This window comes from Sparus aurata, chromosome 22 (assembly GCF_900880675.1).
Source record: "Sparus aurata chromosome 22, fSpaAur1.1, whole genome shotgun sequence".
Taxonomy (NCBI): Eukaryota; Metazoa; Chordata; class Actinopteri; order Spariformes; family Sparidae; genus Sparus; species Sparus aurata.
Window position 1 is genome coordinate 15,936,186 of NC_044208.1, and position 22,838 is coordinate 15,959,023.

The window sequence follows — 22,838 nt, forward strand, 5'->3', positions numbered from 1 at the left end:
GTACCTGCGTTGTGGTAAAACCCTCTCATCGTCACGCAATACGCCCACAACGTCCACACGTTATCTGCAAAAGCACTTCATGCTCCATCAAAAGCACCAATCTATCTCTGTGTGTGTCCGGCCGTCCTAGTCTTGTGTTTTGCTTTCACTGTGAAAAAAAAAATCCCTATCAGAGTCTATTTTCCAAAAGAACTCCTTAGGTTCCTTTTTAGGGGATATGAGAGGAAACCTTGGCAGGCCGCAGTTTTCCATGAGGTCAGTAAGCAAGGCATTCCCGGCTGAGTTCGAGATCTCTGGGAGGGTTGGCTAATTAAATAAATCACGTGATTTATGTACCTGATACACAGTTGATATGGACTTGTTTTAAAGCACACAACACAGCTGGACTAAAACCGGGTTCACATAAGAAGAAACTGTACACAACAGTAAGGGGGAGTAAGGGGAGGAGGAGGAGGAGGAGGAGGAGGGAGGAGGAGGAGAGGGCTGGGGAGGACAGGAGGGATGAAATATAAAAGGAAATAAAGCGAGAAGAAATAAAACCTCTTCCGAATACATAACTCCACACCGTCTTAAATTTATAATAAGATCCATTAAAGCTAAAGATAGATGGAAGGAAGTCTTTCATTTGTAGTCATTGCTAATGTAGGTACTCCGAGTTGGGATTTCTTTCCAGGCTTTTACGAGGTCAACTCAAATAACAGACGTATCTGTTTCAAGGGCTCCATTTGGACTATCTGCTTTTAAAAGTGTGCCTGTGTGGGTACGAGGAGAGAACGAGTAGAAAGAAAGCGAGAACATGTTGTGTAATATGATACTGGAATTTCAACAGTTTCTTTAGGGAATAGATGCTTATTCCCTGCAGTGCATACCGTCCTTTCTCTGCCAAGAATGACAACACAAGTCCAAACAAGCAAGGATAGATTTACAGAATAATGACATGATGTCTGAGCCTATTATCTGACAAATTTCATATTGAGCGAAGTTAGATAAAAAAAAGTAATGGATATATAAGTAAGCTAATAGCAATAGTAATTGTTGAAATAGCCAAAAGTATTGAATAAACAGCTAGTGAATGGTAAAGGAAAGTCACTTACAATAGCCTTGTTACATTCAAATAATTGACTAATGGTTATAGCTAGCTGCAATTAATGAATCAAAAGTTCAAGGAGCCAATTTTGTGTTACAAACTTTGGTTAGCTAAAAGTGATAGAAATGCTAAAATATCGCTAGAAAAATGACCTGTCAGGAAAATGAGCATGTAGGTTTACTGTGGAAACAGCTCATTATGACCCATATTGGCATGTTAGGCGCGACCTCTAGTGGCTGTAGTGATTATTACAGCCGCAAAGGAGGAAGTAAGTTAAAGTCATATAAATGGCAAAAAAAAAAAAAAAAGAAAAGCTCACATAAGAAGGAGGTTGGGGTGGAGAGTTGAGATACACAAGCACAAAACTTTCATCCAGTAACAAATGAAACGGTGAGTTATTTCAACTCACTTTAATATTATATATGTATATAACGTGGGTACAATTGTAACTTATTATTAGCTTCACGTCATCGTTTGTGTCACTATTGTGTATTTTTTACTGTTGTTTTTGCTGCTGGCTGCACTGCAAATTGCCCTCCAGGGACAATAAAGATCTCTTGACTTGACTTTACTTAGTAGATAAGTGATATAGTTAATCAAAGATTGGTGTTTGGGTAATTGCTCTTTTTGCTGGAAGGGTGAGATAAAAGTCCTGCTCTGCACGTTTAAAGTACTGTAGTTAAAAGTTACATTGGTGTGAAAAGTTAGCTGAAAGTAGCCTATTTAATGAAACAGTTTATATAACTAGCTTAAAGCCAGCTAAAAGTTGTGCACAAAGTAGCATTTAAAAGCCAACAATACAAGATAGATTGCTGAAATAGCTAATGGATAAACGTTTCAAAATAAATAAAAGTGATGGATAAATGTTTAGCAAAGACAGCTACAAGGGATGTTGAAATAGCTAAAGGTAGCGTACAAGCAGTTGAAGCAGAAAAGTAATTTAAAAAGCTAATTGATCGTTTAAATGGCTCAAACATCTGGCTTCAAGTTGTTGTAGTACCAAACAGAACTAAATATTGAACGTTCAGGTTTAGGAAAATGTTCTAACAGTATCCCCTTTCTCCTCGTGTTAAATATCATCCAGTTTAAAACCAATCCAAAGGAACAAATGAGGAACAATGACGTGTGTTGACGAAGGAGTTTATATGACAGAACTGTGGGAGCACATTCGCCTGAAATTGTTGGGAAGCACTCGTCTAGACTACAGTATGCATAATTAGACACAGATGTCACTGATGCCGATGACGGGGGTGAGGATGACGAGGATCCTTTTCTGTGGAATATAAAAAGAGCAGAGACACACTTGCATCTAGGCTACGAACTGGGCCAAATGTGAATCATGAGACGATTATGAGATACGCACAGTATTAACTGCCTTTGATCCGATGGCACTCATAACAGCTTTGTTTTTATTTTATCACAAGTGACGGTGAAGAAGCAGCTGATACTGTCGAACACAAACACAAACATTTTGTGGCTGTTAATCCCGGCGCACTGGAGGGGGTCTCTCCTGTCCTGCATCTGAGAAATTACATGTGAAAATAATCCAGCTTGGTGTCACTGGAAAAACAAAACATATGTGACAAGCCTGCTATAATTTGACGCGGCTATTTCACGCCTGCCTTGTGATTTCTGGTAATTTGGAGCGCAGCCGGGCGATGTTTTATTCAGCCGAATGCTCTTTTTAAAAATAGCTGCTGCTTGTCTTGCTATCTTGCTCCTCTTCTGCCTCACTCACACTTATTTCCTTGGCACTTCTGACATCTCACCCTCCTATTTCTCTATTTCTCTGTCCTCCTGGTCTCTAATTCAAAGACATCTATTTGCTTGTCCTTATCAGCCTGCGCAGCGCAGTCACCTGCCCCTGTCACCTGACTCCACTAATACATGAAAACGCGCTCTGACCCCAGTTCAGCTCGTTCAGCTGCTCTCAGGGAGCAGATGCTACCCTAAACTGACATGTGCTGGTGAATGGGTGGCATAGGTAGTCTGGCACGTAGCATGCAGGGGGATCAGTTTACTCAGCAAAAAGAAAAACAATATGGAAAAACCCTGGATTAAAGAGAGGACAGAGGAACACATGTAGGCACAGTGATAAGCATCAGTGCCTGGTTACACAAACAATTTTAATTGAAAAATACCACCAGCAATGACACCCTATACTTGTTGCTGGGTAATGTGAGTCCTGCACATCCGTACTGTATGTTGCTGTTGCAAATTCACCAATGATTTTAGAAGAAGAACCATTTGGGACAAGAGAGTAACAAGAAACATCTATACAGCGAGGATATAGTCCACATGTATTATGAGACAGTGTAGGTTAAAGGTGCACAGCAGGCGGCTAACTTTAAGCTCAGAGCTGACTGTCTGCCTCCAGTCTTTATGCTAAGCTAAGCTAACAGGCTCCTGGTAATAGCTCAAAAAATGATGGACAATGAGTGGTGTGCATTTTCAGCAAGAAAGAATATGAGTACTTTCCTTAATGTCAAAATATTCCTTTATCAAAGTCAGGCTAGCCAAATTCTCGTTGTAAAAACAGCTGTCACTTCCGGGTAGATAATTGGCTATCGTTGATTTGCATTGTGGAGAAATGTGAAATCGGCAAACTTGATTATTTCTGTTGTTCTTTTTTGTATTAATTGTAACGATTTTTTGTGTTTCTCTACTAATGTGATGTCTTGAGGAAACTCAAGCTGTCATTTCTTCCATCTTCAGCCCAATAGTTAAATTAGGTCTCCAACCTTTGTAAAAGAAAAATGAAATTGTGTGTGAGCCACAAGACACAGAGGTTTTTCTACCTGTCAGATTTGGTTACATAAACTCTCAGTGAAGACACACAAGCACAAACCCACACGAGGAGAAGGGTTGGTGCTTTCCACCACACATTAACACTCCCACAAAGGCAGCAGTGTGTGTGTTCCTTCGACAATGGCTTTCTGCCGGAGACATGAGTGCCCATCAACGTCCCGTCTGAGCTGTCTGACTAGGCTTGTTGCCACGTTTGTGAGGCTATCATATGTCATGTCATGTGATGCATCAGACTAACGCTGGCACCTAACTTAATGACCAGATGCAATTAAATCAAGTAATGGATCTTATTAGGTGTTACATGAACCCCCTAATGGTGCTGCCTGCTGCTCCTGATCCTCCACTGTACTGAGCGAAATGTTGCTTGTTGTTTATTTCATGATTATATATATATCTATATTTATTTTTTTAGGGTGCAAAACTGAGAGAGAGCTTCATCTGTCTTTGACAGCATGCACTCAAGCCTTTGATTGAATTGGCTGGAAAAAAAAATCATGGAAACACAACAGCCTTTTCCTTTTTTTCTTTAAACCCAATATTATTATGGTTAGAAGGGAATAGTTTCAGTAACATGCATGTTGAGTGTCCATCCCTGTCAAAGTGACCTTGAATGCCACTCTCTCCTTCTCCTGTTTTTCAGCTCATAATATTACGTGCAAACATTTGTCAACAAATTCCTAATGAAACCACGTCAAGTGTTAAAGTTTTTATCCAAACTATCACTATATGGCCATCCAGTTTTAACTGTGTGTCGGGTCTCCGTGTCACCTTGGTGAGGTAACCACTGCCTCAGGCCGCCCATATGGCAGCAGCAGACAGACAGGGAGCGGTGCATCAGCTCCACCTCCGCTCAATCTGCAGGTTCACCTTACCAGACCTGGGTCACACAGAGCCTACAAACCTATCCGGAGGATTTGTTTTTAACCTACTTGGGAAACTTGATGGATGATGTTCATTTTGTTTTACCATATATGTTGTGTTTTGATACATTACACCTAGGATAACCGGATGTACCAAGCAAGTCATTTAGTACAAAGAGTGCCATATTGTCTTTGATTTTGTAGTTAAACATGTTTAATTTTGTGTTTTAAAAGAAAGGTGCTAACGAAACTAATGAAAAGTTAGTCATAATCTAGTCAGGTGAGGTTTTGCAGTCCGCAAAACATTTTTTGGAGTTTGAGTTTTTTGTTTAGTTATCCAGAAATGTTTTTTGGACTACAAAACTTCACCCGACTCCAATCAGCATGAGGCTGAGTAGATTATGATTGAATGTTCATGTTTGGGTGAACTGATCCTTTATAAAGTATATCAACTTTCTGTTATTCACAGATATTTCTAATGTGGCAAACACAGACAGCCTGGGACCCAAAGACTAAGATCACTGTGACACTTAACTCAGGTTTATACAGGAGCACAAACAACCACACTGTCAAACTGATTCACTAAATGATGACAGTTCAACAAAACCCTTGTCTTGTGGCATACACAACAGGTATTATTTGTAGCTTTGTAAGCCAAAAACCTTTTGTTTGAGTAGGGACATGCTGTCAGTACATCAGCTTTGTTTGTTTTTTTGATCGGTGAAACCGAGCACAGTAACCAAAGTCCTTAAATATCATTAGCCATTACTTTTTCATGTTGCAATCAAAGCTGGTAGGTTTACTGGCAAGCTAGTGTAAATGTCTTTTTGGTGATGTCTTTTTGTTCCAGCACCAAAGAAGGAGTTCAAAAGCCTGCTATTTGGATCAGTGCGAAGTGGGAGCTGCAGCCTCATTAGTGTAGTGTAGTATGAACAAACACATAGAGGCTTTATCTGTCCAATTTGACCAAAATTGGACAAATGAAATAATATCCTGTAACTCTGGAGCAGTTCTTCACATTAAAAAGCCATATTCTTAGTTTGCATCCATTAAGTAATTTGAAGCTTACAGGCACGGATAGTGAGGCAATGCTGGCCAGAAATGAGTCAATACCCAGGAGAGGTTGTTTACCATACTGGAAATAAAATTTATCAGTATACCAACAATCACATTAAGTAATTATGCCTCACTGTTATCAGCAATGCTTGTTTTCACAGCAGCCATATTACTAGGCTGGAGAGTGCATATTGGACAACAATATGAAACGTTAGATAACACTTGACATGTTTGTTGTTTTTTCTGTTAAAAACAACATTTTTAAAACGTATGTTTCTCCAAATACTGCACATTGCATGTACGGCAAGTTGAACTCTGTGATGTGAAATGAACTTTAGTCAACCGCTTAAAAATTTGCACTACAGGACTATTTTGCTGTGCCAATTTCCAAACCCTCAGGGCCAGGTTATGCTAGAACAAGTTTGTATGTCAGAACGCACACATGAACACAAGAAACACAGGAACATGAGGAACACTAAGAATATGAGAAACACAGGTCGGGAAAAAGAGCAAGGATTCAGGAGATGCATGACAACAACTGACAAACTGGCAGAGAGTAACTGAAAAACACTGGCTTGAATAGACAGGGTCTAATGATCAAATACAACACCAGTGAACTTCGCAAAAGAGCAGGAAAAAGGACAAAGGGGGGAAATGAAAAGCGAAACATGACACAAATAAAGCAGGAAATAACTAAACAAAAACTCCGACCATGACAGTAACACTTTAAATGTGCACACTTTCCAGGGTCAATGTAACAGGGACACAGTATTCAGTTATTTTCACCCAGTAAAAAATCACCCAGCAGAGAGATTGTTTGGATTCAGGGACCCAACACTAATGTCAAAAATAGCACTGGGTCAAAATGCCCCACTGGCCCCAGGTAAATTTAATCCTGTTTTATGCTGGAGCTACATTGACCCTGTGTCCACATTTGTGGAAAAATAACCCATGTCAGAAATAGTTTTATAATGAATTAAAAAAGAGATTAAGAGAGAAGTTCACACTCAATGACCAATCACAGCGTGACGTAGACGTTAATGTTGGATTGTCTGTGTCAGAAATTGTATGTCACAGACCCCTTTGGTTTATTGTATGGCTTAAGCCTTTATTTAGATTGGACAGCTTTCAGCCTTTAACAGAAAATGAAAGCGTGAAAGGTGATGATGTGCATCAAGGGCCAAAGCTTGGTACCAAACCTAGGCTGCTGCTGAGGGCTTCGCTCCTGACAAATACTTTTGATGAAGCAAGCTAACAACTTAAGACTCCCTATTCAACTGAATGATGAAACCCCTTTTGACACAGGGAAGATGATACAGACGGTTTTGGCAAAGAAGTTGGAACCTGGTAGTAACCACTGTTGCAAAAAAGTGCTGGCTAAGATGACTAATTAACCATGTTCGAACACTCGTTCCTCGTGAAATTTTATCGAGTTTAATCAGAGGAAAAAGACCTTCAATGACTGATTTATTTTTATTTTTTTATGCCTAAACAAACTAAATTCTGCCCCTTTAAAGATAGAAAAGATGTCCCCATCATAACCCTCCAGAGAACACCTTGTCTCTTTGCAGTGTTTTCTTATTCTGTCATTTCCATGATCATATTTCATGCACCAATGCAGCCCAGTTTCATTTTTTTAAACGCAGGATTGTTTCCGGTCTGAACGCCCACTATTGTCTACCCCAATGCAAGAAGACACCATTTGCGGTGAAGAATCATCCAATATCAAGAAAAATGTCTTGGAATGCTGAACTGATTCTTTCTGAAAGATTTCTTCTACCGGGGTGCACAGAGGAACAGGAGGAGGCACCAACAACCACCTCCCTACTTTGTGATTATAAAACATGGCAGCCAGTGTCATTATTGGTATTATCAGAGCAGCTGGAATGCTTGAAATGAATCTTTGACCAATCAAATTGCTTCAGCACCCATTAGTGTAAATTGCCGTGAACAATAAATACTCTGGCACCGATTACCTCCGCATACATCCAGCATACGGCTGGGGAGCAGACACACCGCTGCTGACAGCTGTGATATTTGGATTATTCCAGAGAAAATGGGTTAGCAGCGTGTTGTTTCAGCCCAAGGTTGTGTCAGGGTGATATTTTTTGGTCTGGATATTAAATGCGTACGTAAGCTCGTGCTCCGATGGCAGCCCTCGGGGGTAAACACAACTCACCTATCACTATTATTGTTATTATCATTAGGGCCCCAGTGTGTGACAGTCCACTTCATCCAGGTTGGCTTGTTGAGAGATTAAGCAGATGCTGAAAACAAATTGGAAAATAAAATTCCCCAGGGAGACAGACAGTATATATGCGAGGAGAGCTACAGTCGCTTGGCGCTGTCGGACCAAATCATTCCAGTGCTCTGAGCCAGTTGGAGTAGCGTGATGCGAATATAACACCCGGGTTACCAAAGCATTCGGCATAACCCCACTCTCTGGAGTCGGAGACAGTTGGAGCCGTCAGCAGCCAGTGAGTTGTGAGAAAATCACTTCAGGTTGTTATGATAAGGACGGCGATGCGAGCGCTCCGTTTTGTCCCTCAACCATAAACATACAGTATTGGCTTCTCACCTCTCACCTCAGTGTTTAGACACTCTCCACACTGCTGAGGAGCCTGCCATGCTTGATTTGGAAAGATTTTTTTTCTTTTTCTTTTTTTGGCATGTGTATGTACTGAGGCACAATGGCTACTGAGGCTCCACCATCTCTGGGCACTGAGGAGACAGCTCAGTGCTGTGGGCATATAATCAACAGTCAGCTGGTTGGTATAAACCCCCGCGCTCCCTGAGAGGAATGTGTGTGAGGGCTGAGTTTCATGACATTGTGTGTTCCTCAGGGAGAGTTTTGCTGGTGTGGTCGTGCGACTAGCTGTGTATCTGCAGCAGAGGATAGATGTAATTTTGTTTTTTGCGCTCTGGAATGCATTTTACAAACGGCTTCAACTTATAATTTGTGGGGGATTTTTGTGAGTAACACCTGACAATAAGTTACACAAAAATGGAAGTAGTTGTTATAAGGAACAGTTAAGGAATTAATAATTAATGAACCATTAATGAGTAATTCCTGAATAACTGATCTAAAGACCATAGTAGATAGTGATGATATACAAGAGAAGAGACTGTGAGATAGTATGTTAATGAATCATTAGGTAATGATTAGTTCATAAACATCTGTGAATTTACATACTGACCACTTTCTTCATAAGCCACTCAGTGACTAATGGTGACTCATTAATTACAAGATACTTAATCATAAGTAACTCTTTTTGTGCCCCTTTATGTAAAGTAAAACATAATACTCAGTAGTTAACAAGCAGACTAATTCAGTACTGTTTACTTAATAATTAGTAACTCATTTTGTGGCCTTTCTAGTACTTACTAACAACTCAGTATTGTTTGACTTCACTTTAAGGTGCACAAAAAGAGTAAGTAATGATTAAGTAATTGGGAAGAAATGAGTAGCATGGGTTTTTTGCCACCTAACTGCTGATTTATTGTTTATGAGGAACAATTACTGATGTCGATTCACAGATTTTTATGAATGAATCATTATCTACTCATTAATGTAGTATCTCTCAGTCTTATTGACCAGACTACTTTAGTGTAACACACTACAGGTTGTAACAACTATCTCAAACAGACACTCGATAGGTATGTAGGAACAAACTACTGCTTTCACCACTGTGTATATGGAAAGTAACGCTCAAAAAGTCGAAATTAATATAAACAAAATATAACCCCATTCTACTTACACTCACTACATTAAAAGTAAGAAGGTGATTTGTATTCATTCTGAACCTTCCCTTTGTCTCTGCTCTATACTGTGCTCAAAAACAAACAGCCACAAAAGCCTCTGTCTTATAACTAGCATTGTTCCAGGAATCACATCCCAACTGAACTGTCTGCTCACTGAACAAGTCTTCAATACCTTTCCTTTTCAGGTCAAGAGAGGAGAAACACAGTGACAGCCTTATTCAAGAGACAGCCCCATGACACTTTCAGTCGGCTCTGAACAGACGTGCACATCCATTTCTCATTTTGCTTTGTGTCTCAGTCAGAGAGTGAGCGCCGGTGATCTTTGATACTGCTCGGAGAAGTTTCCATGATGATTTACACTGAGTACACTGATTTCCAACAAAAAGATAGACAATGTAAATATTTTAAAACATAGATATTAAAAGATAATGTTGGTTATATTTTTGTTTTTGTCAAGAAATCCCAAGAAAAAAGACAAAAACCAACCATGAACTCATCCTATTAACAGTTACTTCTGTCTTCATGTAGATGTATCCGTGTGAAAGAACGTTAACCTATGCTAGGCGGTGGAGGAGATGATGGTGGAGCTACAAAAAAAGGAAGGCTGGTCAGCCATCAATGTTCGAGACATCATTTCATTTTCGTTGACTTTTCAGGCAAGAAGATGGGACATCACTAGTTGTGTCGGTAGCGACAAAAACAGGTGAGCCAAACATGACCTTTCCCTCACCATAGCCGAGGGGTTTTGTACCTCAAACCAACCAGACCAGAGACAGAGTTGTCGCAACACAACATTTTAAAATTAAACAAATGTAAAATGTTTATCATGTAAATGTTAATGTAAATACACACTACAACACCCAATGTGTGTTGTTCCATTGCTTAAAATTATGGATGGTTGATACCACTTTTTCATGTCTGACACTGATAAGACAACATTGAGTATCTGACAATACCAATATCAGTCCGATACAGACTTTCCCCCTCTCTTAAACAACATAGCTTTAGATAATACATCTTTATGGAAGCACTTTACAAATTTGTTTCATTTACTATTGCTTCTTCACAATAAAAGCCCCCCGTTCCTTAGTCATTAAAATTTAATTATAAAGCATTGAAGCAGCATTAGAGGAAACGTTGAGTCTTCAGCAGCAGTTACTAAACATGACTCCTGATACAGCTGGAAGCAAACACGAAGAAACAGTAAAACGCAGCAGATGTTTGACAGTACAAACAGGACGAGAGAAACTAAAGAGGTTCAGAAGAAGCTACAAAAGTACTGACAGCTGAACACACTGACTTTTAGAGATGTCTGTCTCTCAGGTTTCCTGCACAGAGTGAGATGAGTATCAATTTGAGGGGGAGATTGAGGCTTATTATGGGTTGGCAACAGTCGCGAGACGTCACCTAGGCCCAGGCCCAGCTTGGCCCTCCTCCACGGCAGGTCCATTGTCAGCATGGCCCGGTGATGGAAAAAGGAATTGGCTCGGTTTAACTCTGCATGGTCAAACGTGCTAGTGGTTGCTGGTTGTTGCAGTGCACTTTTCTTCTTGGCACTCGTCGCTTGTAAAAGATTTGGCATAGTCCTTCCAATGGTGTTTCTGCAAGTGTTTTATCAACTTCGTGGTGTTGTGCTGGCACCCCTCACAACACTTGCATTGAATAAATTGCGCTCATCTGTTTTGCTCTTTTCTTCGTTAACTAATTCCACACAGCTGACATGAGGAGAGTCTCACTGAAGCTCGCTCCAGCTATCCACGTGACACATGCTGCTCTCTTTACGACATGTCGCACATAGTTTTAACATTTATGGGAGAGGTTAGGCTAATAAATGGGATTGGATCATATGTATCCCCCTCTCAGATATCCAATCCAGTGGTTTTGGCCGATATCGGAAGATTACTGATACTGAAAATCGGACCGCCGCATCCCTACTTGAAACAGTCATTGACAAAAACAGTTTAATCTTATTTGCTAAAAAACTTCAGTGTCCTGCAGTCTTATAAAAATGTATTAGCTGTTTTTTTTTAGCATTATTGTAGACAAGGTACTTGACAAGAGATTGACTAACATTATTGGTTTCACTCTTGTTAAGTGAGCCAGTATATTTCCTTTACACAGTTACAGTGCAGATTGAGTTGTAACACATTTTTAGTGTCGGGAGTGCTGGGACACTTCTCAGTTAATCTCAAATTTCCACTGGAAGGATTAGGACATTAATCGAGCAGCAGTGTCTAGCACTCACTAAAAGGTCGGGGTTGTAGGGAGCCACATAATACAATATTCTAGGACAGGAGACTGTAGGCATCCTTCCATTCAGAGAAAAAAATGAGAAAAGAGTTTCTAATCAAATAAACCTCCCACGAGCCAGTGTAGCTGAGACTTTACACGTCTCACAGTGTCTATTTATACTCTGGAAGAGAATCAGTAGGAAACTTCATGTGAGAGAGATTCGCATCTCACTACTGTGTACTATTTTATTTGGTTAAGCTCCAGTCAGCCTTGCCGGATTATAAAGTCTAATAAATACAAAGTCGTGTTTTGTTTAGTGAGTCAGGCAAGCACTCAACTTTCCATTGAGGCACGGAGCATAAAGCAGGCGTACAATAGGTAAACATTCGCTGGTCATGTGAACGGAGCAGCAGCAGCAATGAGAGTCAGTTCTATCAACTTTCTCAGACGTTACTCCTTCAGATCCAGAGCAGCAACAAGCTCTCAGCCAATAACAGCTGTGGACGTTTCTCTCTGCACGCTCAGTTTAGACCTACAACAAAAGTGTGAGCGATATTGCTTGAAAGTGCATTTAATTAAAGGAGCCTGAATGTTTAGAGTGCTGGAAATTACACGCAGCGTCCATTAAACACCCTCTAGGTTTTGTCTTGTTTGCTTTTTGCCTAATTATTTATATTAACTGTTGAGTTATGGTGTGTCTTACTTCCCCGGGTGGCTCTTTAGTATTTACCCTGTTCAATAACTACACTATTTATGATTACAAAACAGAAGCGCCTATTAAAATCCACTCTATTGGAGTGCTTGCTGTCTCCATTAAAGTTTGTTGCTCATTCAGGTCCACTTAGTTGAGAAACTTCAGTGAACGTCCAACAAATAGAGTTACCACATATAAGAACAGAGAAGCAAGAATCTACTGTACAGGTAAACTCTTTACAATGTGGCAACAGAAGAGAACTTCTCCTCTAATTGACACTTTGTTGTTAGTCTTACAAGGTGCTTCTACTATAATGCCATGAACTGAAAGAATAACTACAGTGAATGGTCAAACGTAGAAAGAAAAAATAATAAAAAAGACGTCAAACCATTGGAGTAAGGAGTTATACTCCCAAGCTACACAGGTGAAAAGCTTTTTGTTCAAAAAAATGTCGCTTTTCGGGTACAAACAAAAAAAAATGCACCCAGATTCTGTGATTTTGGCCAATCGGTAACTTTAAGCTGTTCATGAGGAGAGGCAGCAAATGTATCCCTGTGACTGCTAGTAATGGTTGTAAACACTTCGACAGTGGAGTCTTATGTAATCACAAACCATTAACACTGACCACAGTGTGAAAACGAGACATTTGTTGAAGCTAACAACGATTCGCGGCCACCTGAGAGCAAAACAATCAGTCTTTGCCTTCACAAGTCTGTCACAAATCACAGATCGACATTTACATCAGAGTCTGCAGGAGACAGTGCTAAACTATTCAAACTTTGAACTGCTTCAACAAAGGGTTAAATCGGGTGTGTTATAGTGCGTTACACTGCGATATGTACGTTATGTTGAGCTTCTTATGCTGTGCTTCAAATATTCAGTCAGAGATATTTTGTTCAATATCATCTGACTTCTTCCTTTGCTCCTGTCATGATTACGACAGCCACTACAGATGGCTGCTAACATACACAATGTATATTTTTCTATTTACATTTTTTATCTTGAGAATTAAATTACAAAATATGCCCTCTTAAAAAACAAATGTAAGTGACACCGCCAAACTGGACCACATCCTTTGTCTAAAGCAGTTCAAAGCACTGTTGCTAAATTGATCTGTTGTCACCCTGAGCTGACTTTATATCGCTTTAAAGGGTCACAAGCCACAAAGGTTTATATAAAAAGCAGCAGATGAACGCTTCCTGGTGTGAAGCTGACTTATCAACACAACAGAACCTCTTAGCCTTTATGATCCTCTCTGTATGTTGTGTGCAGTGACATTCGCTGTCATTACAATGTATTTATCCAGGCCTGCCAACATGGCAACTTGCTCAGAGCTATTTTTAAATTACTTCTGCAGAGCCACAGAGATACTATGTGCTGATATTTCTTTCAACTTTCTTGCGGAGAACTCCTTCTGTGACCTCGTCTCTCACAATAACCAGTGTCTCTTATTCAGCTGCACACTGTCTTTGTTTTGAAGTCGTGATCTTCCTGTAACCTTAGCGGCACAGAGCTGGGCAAATCAAACAAAGAGAGCTTAGTCATCCTTTCAGCTCCCTTAAGTCTTCAGTGACAGCCCTGCAGCAGCCCGGACTCAAAGACAGAGTCCGGTGCTAATTAGCCTATGCTAACATGCACAGATCTGTCACACACAGTTTGCCCTTTGACCTCTTACATTTTAACATGTAACATCTAAAATTTAAAACATACACTGGCATCAACTGCAGCTCCTTTTGACGAAAATGTATTTTTTTGTGCTCCATGTCACATCATATCTTGCTGTGTGTGCATGATGAGTGTGGTGGGCAGCGACTTCTGCAGAGCACGACACTGGGTTATACAAGGTAATTCACTCCAATTCGGGGCCTTTCATGCAAGCACCGGGGAGAGTTACAGTTACCTTATCTCCCAAATCACTTAAAACACAGCAGCAGTGCCGGGGATTCGATTCGCCCTCAATTCAATTAAACTGCGAACTGAAACTTCTCCTGGTGATTATTAACCGTTCATTCTCAGATGACTCTTTCAGAGACTGAATTATAAGAATTGTCACTGAGAGAGAACTGAGAGTATGAAGTTCCTTGAGAGAGAGAAACATTTCAAAAGCCTCTGTGTTTTTTTTCCTTGCTAGTTAAAATGAACCTAACAACATCAAAGCTCTGGTCTTGATCACAAAACATCATAACAAACTGCACAGGGAACTTAAGAAACTAAAGTCATGCTGCAGACTCTGTAAAGCTGTAATTAGGCACAGGAGCTTTGAGCTGAATGGTAAGACGAGAAACTTTTTTTCAACCCCGACAGTTCGGGTGCCAGTCTGGAGCCAGTGCCTTCTCTGGAACCAGTTCTTTGCGTTTCAACAACCAAATGACTTTTAATGTTTTTAAATTATTTTACTCAAAGACCTAATGAAAGTAACGCGATTGAACGTATATTTTAAGACTCAAAGTGGTCTTTGGGTTTGCCTAAACCCAACAAAACCATGATCTTTTCAGAGTAACTGCTAATTATTATTAAAAAAGTCGACAAGCTTTATTTTGAAAATCTAACCAGACCTCGCATTGGCGTTATTGCTACCTTGATCTCGCAGAGCTATTCACATGCAAAACAGTGTCATAGTTTGAAGCTGACCAATCGGCTGTATTTGATGATTGAAGAGCAAGAATGTGTTTATTTAAGAACATTTATTGTCCAGATCACCCACCCCTAAACGAAAGGACGAATTTAAATTTTGACCAGAGGATGGCGCTAGAATGAAAAGTTAATGGATCACCAAATTTATTGAAATTCCTCCTGAAAGTCTGGGTCCGTTTGCACTGATTCCCATCGAGTCACTGAAACCTTTAACTCTTAGCAACAACTGTAAAACTCCTGGTAGCGTCGAGGAAAAGTCAGAGGTTTGCCAAAGCCAGGAGGAAACATCATCTGAGGACCATGTGCATTTCTTTTTCTGTCAATGCCAATAGCCTTCTGTGAGAAGTGCTGGAGTGTCCACCTCCCTCTGCCTGTCTGGTGGTGATAGGCGCCCATGTGGAATAGCTGGTGAGAGATATATTCTTTGTGCACTCAGCCACTTACTGGGCTAACCTCTTAAGCTGACTGAATAATAATGATGATACTAATGTAAGTAATTATGATTAATAATTCAGGACACGCACTCTAATTATGCAACGGCTGAAAATGGATTCGTGCCTGCCGCCAAATCAAAGTCTGTGCTGGTGATGAAAATAGAAAAAAAATGATCAGATATATTATTAAGTGTTCGTCCACATATAGAAACATTAGATTCACTGAACCAGAGAGGATTTGCTGAGCTCGCGTTTGCTGGTTTTCGGGGGCAGCCTGCATCGCATTCAAACACTAATGCGCTCCCACACTTGGTAGCTGCCCAGTACATCAACGGCTGATGCACTGCTGGTGACAGAGCAACTAAACCAGAGCTGGGAGGGCTTCATCTCTCTGATCCAGGACTCTTTTATTGTGATGAAGGAGTGTTGCCCGCAAACCAACCAGCTGGTTTTCCTCAACAGTCCCGGGCTTCAACACTGGCTGGATTATAGCGACTCGTACAGATTGCATGCCCTAAATGCTTTTGTGCTCACCTCCTCCCTCTGCAGCAGATTCTATAATCTGTTCATAGACGATGAGCAAAACTGTGAGCTCATGTCTACTTAATAAAGGAGAGGCAAACGGCCAAATGATCTTTGCACAAAAGCTATTTAAAAGGAGGTGATTCACAATAATAAAAATCCAAGCAAAGCAGGTGATTTTGCAGGAATGTTTTTCTAACTCGAACCACATGGAGACTTTATTCTTAAAGGGAGTTTTGTTTTATGAGCCTAAGATAAAAATTAATGACCTCAGAGATTAGATATTAGACAAGAAGAAGTCTTAGTGTGTTCATTCTCCACAACATTAAAAACATTAGTAAAAGGTCAATTCATCTCGATTTGGAGAAAAAAAAACATGTTTTGTCTGTTTTATTCTTTTTTCCAAGTTTTGTTTGTGATCTGCGGCTCGGAGACTTCTGCCTGAATGCTATGAAGGTGACTTTTATTTGTAAAAGTACATCTTAAAACTTCAACATGTCTGTCAGTATCCTAATTAATCTGGATAATCCCAAGAACACACCTAAGGATTTATTTTTATTTGGTAGAAAGTAGTTCATTTGAAACTTTATTTCAGGATTATTACAATTTTAATGCTGTGAGCACCACAAACAAATTCCATCCACCAGCACAGATTTTGGGAGAGAGCAGAAATCTCAGAGACCAATACATAAAAAAATATCTGCTCGGCTGGACAAGACACAGCTGGGATTTCTTTATGTCATGTCATTGTCCGTAACCGCTTATCCCTTTCCATGGGGTCGCGGGGTGTTGCTGCTGGAGCCAATCCCAGCTTTTTTTATCTCAGGGCGAGGGCAGGGTACTCCCTGGACAAGTCGCCAGTTTATCGCAGGGCCCTCACTGATGAGCAACGTGGGGTTCAGTATCTCGCTCAAGAACACTTCGACATGCAGCTCAGCCCGGAGCCGGGATTTGAACCAGCGACCTTCTGATCACTAGTCGACCTGCTCTACCCGCTGAGCTACAGCCGCCCCAGGATTTCTTTATTAAACAAATATATATTGTAATACGCACAACTCTGTCAACATTTGGCGATTAGTTCTCTACATTTCAATGCAGTCTATCAAAACAAAGCAAAAAAACACTGCTACTTAGCGCCATGAGGATCTGATGGAGAGAGTTGGGCGCAGAGCCGGACCCTCAGGAGGAATAAACACCTAGAATCACACCTGATTCTGAAGAGAGCACAGAGATTACTTTTTTAATTTTGGGATTAAAGGGTGGATATATATTCACTCCTGTTTATCAACCTGACTGCAGCAGTGATCCACAGAGAAGACCTTGATTTTTGGTGGGGGAAACGTACTTTACTTCATGAGCGTACCATGTCAGAGAAGAGAGGGGGAAAAGAAGAGAGTTGACCTGAATTTAAACACAGAGGCAGTTGCTCTCTAGTTAAAGGCCAATGTACAGTAAAGTAATCTGAAAGTTTAAGGCAAATAACACAAATACACACAAACGATCCCACATTCAAACTTGCTACACTGAAGGTGAATGAAAAACCATTAAAAAAAAAACACCACTGCTAATGGAAATATATCTGATGTGACTCAAGGACTAGGTCTTATTTTCAGGTTTTCCTGTAAAATTTCGTCGCCAACTTCCTTTCTCACACTCATGAGTTTGGGTTGATCACAGGTGTGTGTCAGGACATGAACTCTGACCTCGCAAAGTCGGATGTGACTCAAACTTTTAGCGTCAATACAAAAAAAATCAAATTCACCTCCACTGCATTGGGATAGAAGGAGAAATGTCTAAGGCTGGACTTCGACTCGTCTCACAACCGTTTGTAAAGTTACACACTAATGAACCTTTAATCTAAAACTCCCTGCATAGTTTAATATTACTTACTAAAAGAGTGTGGGTGTAATTGGGGTTAACTGATTCTTCAATTAAGCTTGCGTAAACATACCCTGACATCATACTACGTGTCAAACAGAGACAACTGTGTGTCAATATGAAATTAAAAAATAAAAAAAAAACACAAGCCAGCTGCCAGAGAACAACAACGCATGTCCTGGCTTCACATGTTCCCGCAGTTATCAGATGTCATGCAGCACATCGTATAACGCACAAGAGGACGTGAGCCATGTCTCATTTTATCCGAGTGTTTGCATGCTGTGTGTTCGTCCTCTGCGTGGTCTCTCAATGACCTTGAACTACACTGACGTGGCGGTTACAACACGTGCACCCCTGGAGGAGGGTGACAGCGTTTTGTAGCCTGCAGACTTTTATCGCAACTGCGCAGAGGAGCTCCCACCATCTTGAGCTCATTTTTTTCTCCCCCTCCCTTGCGATGTTTCTCACATCGCTCCAACCTTTTCCCCCCGCAGTTGGCGTGTAAATGGACACCCTGCCCCCCCTCCGCCTCCCCTTTCCTCTGTGGAAAGTGATGACTGATTACTGATTGCAGCTTCTCCTCCCTTCTTCACTTATGTTTAATTATTAGTAGAGCACGCTGGGGCCAGATCTTGTCATGTGTTAACTGCTTTCCACTGTTGGTTGTGCGGTGTAGACGTTTGAACTCTACTGTGTCTTTATTCATAGCTCTCCAGGATGTTATTTGTCCTCGTAGAAGCAACGGGCTATTTGCTACAAACAGATTACCTTCTTTACTCTTTAATACAGCAAACACTGTTGGCAGTTTCTAGGAATATGACAAAAATAAGACGTTCACGTCTATTTTTATACCTCTGCTGGTGACAGAGACGGGATAAGCGTCTCTTTTATCGTCACAAAAATTTTAATAAGTTGTGGTCACGTGCTTGGACCTTACTGTAAGTCATCCACTGTGTTAATGTCGTGTGCCGGGAGGCCAGTGGAACAGTGAGGGTCTGGTGTTGTCATTAATACTTAATGGCAGGCTGCAGTGCCAATCACTGTGTTTGTAGCAGCCTGTGGACTCACAATTACAGAATGCGGTTACAGACACCCGGGGTTGGGTTAGTGTGCTATTAGTTGCCTGCATCTGATAGGGTTACAAGTCACAGGTCACCACTGACAACTGTCCCGGTCACTAAATACCAGAGGAAGGCTCAGATAGGAGGTGGTGATAAGAGCGGCTTCTAAACAGATGAAAAGAAGATGTTCAGGAGAGACTGTGAGACTGTGGAAGGACGAATAACGCAATCACCACCAGCAACTTATGGTGGTGAATGTTTGCTAACCCTGGCTAACTTAAGGCGCACAGTATAGCTGATAATGATGATTATAATTCCTGACTTTGCGGCTTTACTCGTGGTCCTGTTGCACTGTGTTTTACCATGCCACAGATAAACATGATGTCTTTAAAGCAACGGATTGATAAGAAATTAGAGAGAGTTCAATGTGCTCTTGTCCTGTAAATGTCCTGTATGGACAACATGACAGCTCCCTGAGAGTGAACCTGAAACATCTCAGTGGCCCCCCGGTTGCTGGCTGAATTATAAATTCCGCCCCCTCCATGTTAGAGGGTGTCTTCAGCGTAGTATGGCAGCGCTAATATCTGCGTTTTTTTAGCTTCTTTCAAGCCACAAGAGGCTGGTTAGGTTTATGTAGAGAAAGCGCTTGGTAAGGGTTAGTGAAACATCGTGCTTTGGCTTTAAAATACCCGTTTTGGTCACAGCGATCACGGACGGAGGTGATCTGTCTTGGTACAAAAACGTATGGAAATGTTTGCAGGTTATCCTCAAAAAAACTTCCTGTCATTAGAAATATCCACTGATGTGACCGGTGCAGCGGTTGGCCATCTGGCAGCCTTGTCTGCTATAGTAACAGCACTACTGTCCCTTCCAGTTCCCGATTTGAAAGGTGGCTAATAAGCATATAATGTGAACACGATATGCTACATTTGCTACGTTTGCAGATGTAACTGTGGTTTGCAGAAACACTAATTGCTAATATAACACCCTGCCGACTGGGCTGTTGGCCCACATTTGTTCTAAGTTGCGTATCACTGTAACCCAGTTCCAGTCATCCCTGTCCACTCTGATGCAGCTGTAATCATTTTTTTTTTTTTACCTATTTGTCTGTCTTCCTCTCTGAGGACAGATTTTTTCAGCACAATACAGTCACAACCCTGCGAGACAGGGGTCATGAAATGTACAGGTACCCATGAATACTGAGTACTCATGGGTTGGAACAACATGTGGATGAGTATCACAACTGTACAGCAGGAGGAGGTGGAAACACATCTTCTATCTTTACATGTCAACTGTACGGCCTTTAAAACAGAAAAAAACAAAAATACGTTGCACATTGACTCATGAGCCAGGTGCACAGGACAGCGACGAGTAGACCAAACGTTGCAGACAAACTCCTGCGCACTGTCGAACTTGCAAAACTACAATGAAAAGCCATTTTGAATAGGAAGCGGCTGCAAGTCTGCAACCAATCATATTCTGCACGTGGAAATATGTCAACATGGATCACAAACAACAATTTCCTGTATCCGTCATATAACAAAGTCCATTTCGTTTCGTTCCACAAGATTTAAAGTAGAATTAAAGCTAAGTTTGGAGCTGTAGTCACAAGCAAAGTGTTATGCAAACAGCAGAAAAAAACAGGCTTATGTCGAAGGCTGTGTAATAAAGTGAGTAAAGAGCTGCGGGCCTTGTGTTCTTATGAGGCCCTTTGGAGCAGGAATAATGAGTAAGGGCACGAGAGAAGAGGCAAATTAATGTCTCACAACTCAAGTTTCCTGGAGCATCTTCTCTAATCACAACCTTTAGTTATGAGCAGCTGAATTTCTCATACTTAAGAGAGGCCTGTCCTCAGCCATCCTTCACTCGTCTCCCTTGCAGGTTTGACTTTGAGGCAAATTAAACCGATCACTCAGTGTTGATGCTGCAGTAACGGGGTTCCAACATGCCTCCAACACCTCGTGCAGACATGAAAAACTTGTGAAAATGATGTTCAGCTTTCAGATTATGTAAGATTGTTGCATTTATGGAATCTCTAACGTTCTTTACTGTCACTATTATGATCAGATAATAATATGAGTAAATAAATGTCAAAGACAGAACAATATTATAAGACTTGATGGTTCAATACATTTTTATGTTTAAGGACCACATTCTTAAAATACAGTTGATAGACCTGTTGTACTTAATACTAAGTTTATAAATGACAATTTGATGGTATTTCCTCCATCTGTGGCATCATTGTAACATGAACTTTCATATTGTGTTCTGTGCCTTTGAGTATGTTTTATAAGTACATTTACTAGAGTGCTAAATTTATGCAGCTATGGGTAATGTTAATATTTGTTTTCATTGTTTTTCAATGAACAAACTGGATGCCACAGTTTGACATTGTTTTACATTGATAACATGTGGCGGACCCTGCCACCTTTCTAGCTTCAAACAGTGTTCTGGGGACCTTATTTTCCACTGATATTTCTGAGTTTATATCATTACCTCATTAAGATACTAGTAGATATTAAAGTTCTGAGTTTGAATGTATTCTCTAACACTACACAATGCACCTTTAAAGACAGGAAAGATGTTTTTTTCAGTTATGGAAAAGATAAATATATCTGGGTTTGGATTATTAGCTCATTTGTATTGAGTCGGAGTTTCTTAAAAACAAACAACATAGTTTAAATAAATATCTATCTGAGCACTTTAACATAACATGCCCCTCATAGATGCAGGTGTCTGTTACTTTTCACCTGTTGTTTTGAATATCCTCAATCTGTGGTCATAACTCAAATTATAATAAAATGACCCTGTTAGACACATTATGTTTGCAACCTCCTCTGTGTGATTTGTTGTCCTGCTGGTTTCAAGGCGACATCCTTGGTTAAATACAGCCTAAGGAATGGTAATGTGTCGGATCAAGCAGAAATCGACGTTTAACTCACTACGACAACTTTTCCCCCCCTGAGTGAGAAATAAAACAAAAGTTCCCAGAGGCGATCCAGCTGCTGATCTCTTACCTATGGTCGTGATCACAGTGATTGCGAAGTAAAACGAACCGGCGAATTTCCACTGCACGCCGGCTTTGTGCGGCTTCAGCTCCAGCACCACCTTCTCCAGCTTGTCGAAGTCCTCCTTGGACAAGTTAAAGGTTCGGAGCAGGTCGTCTTTTTTCACGCCCACCCGCTTCTGCTCGGTCTTCTCCGTCTGGGACTCCAGCGCGTCGAAGATCGCGGCGCCGACGATCAGGTAGGTGAAGGTGCAGATGATGAGGGCGAGGGTCCGCACGTTTTGCCTCTTCATGGTGGAGTGTCAGGGGGACGGGTGGAGAGTCAGCGCGGGTCTGGAGGACGGGGAGCTGGGCTGGTTCATGGTGCTCTGACGGAGCGGAGAGCCTCTCTGATTACTTTATGAGCCGAGGAGCTGTTCATTCAGCACCACCCCTCCCTCCAACTGGAGGAGTCCTCCCCCTCTGCACACCCACCATCTATCCATCCATCCATCCATCCATCCACCCCTCTCTCCTCCTCCTCCCTCCCCTCAGAGACAGCACTGTGTATCCCAGTTTAACCCTCGATGCAAAAACTACTGACTTATCGTTTTTCGTCTCATGTGTCTCATAGTGCAGCTGCAGAGAAACTATTCACATTATCAATGAAGTCACTACATTCAAAATGTTACCTGAGAATACATAAGTATTGTCAGCCAAATTCACTTTAGTGAGTAAAAGTAGGCTTCTCATCCTATTCAAATCCTTTTCTCAACCCTCATGCAAATGTTGACACGTTTTATGTTTTATGTTTTTGGATCATC

At 41.0% G+C, this 22,838-nt stretch overlaps 1 protein-coding gene across 1 annotated transcript in view; it reads right to left on the bottom strand.

Annotated features, from left to right (window-relative positions):
* The window catches only part of kcnk3a (potassium channel, subfamily K, member 3a), a 31,902-nt gene extending 9,407 nt beyond the window's left edge, over window positions 1–22,495 (bottom strand). The window contains exon 1 of the mRNA XM_030404603.1: window positions 22,046–22,495. Within this exon, the coding sequence (XP_030260463.1) occupies window positions 22,046–22,328 (283 nt within the window). The 5' untranslated portion in view covers window positions 22,329–22,495. The remainder of the gene's footprint in view (window positions 1–22,045) is intronic.
* Window positions 22,496–22,838: the final 343 nt, after the last annotated feature.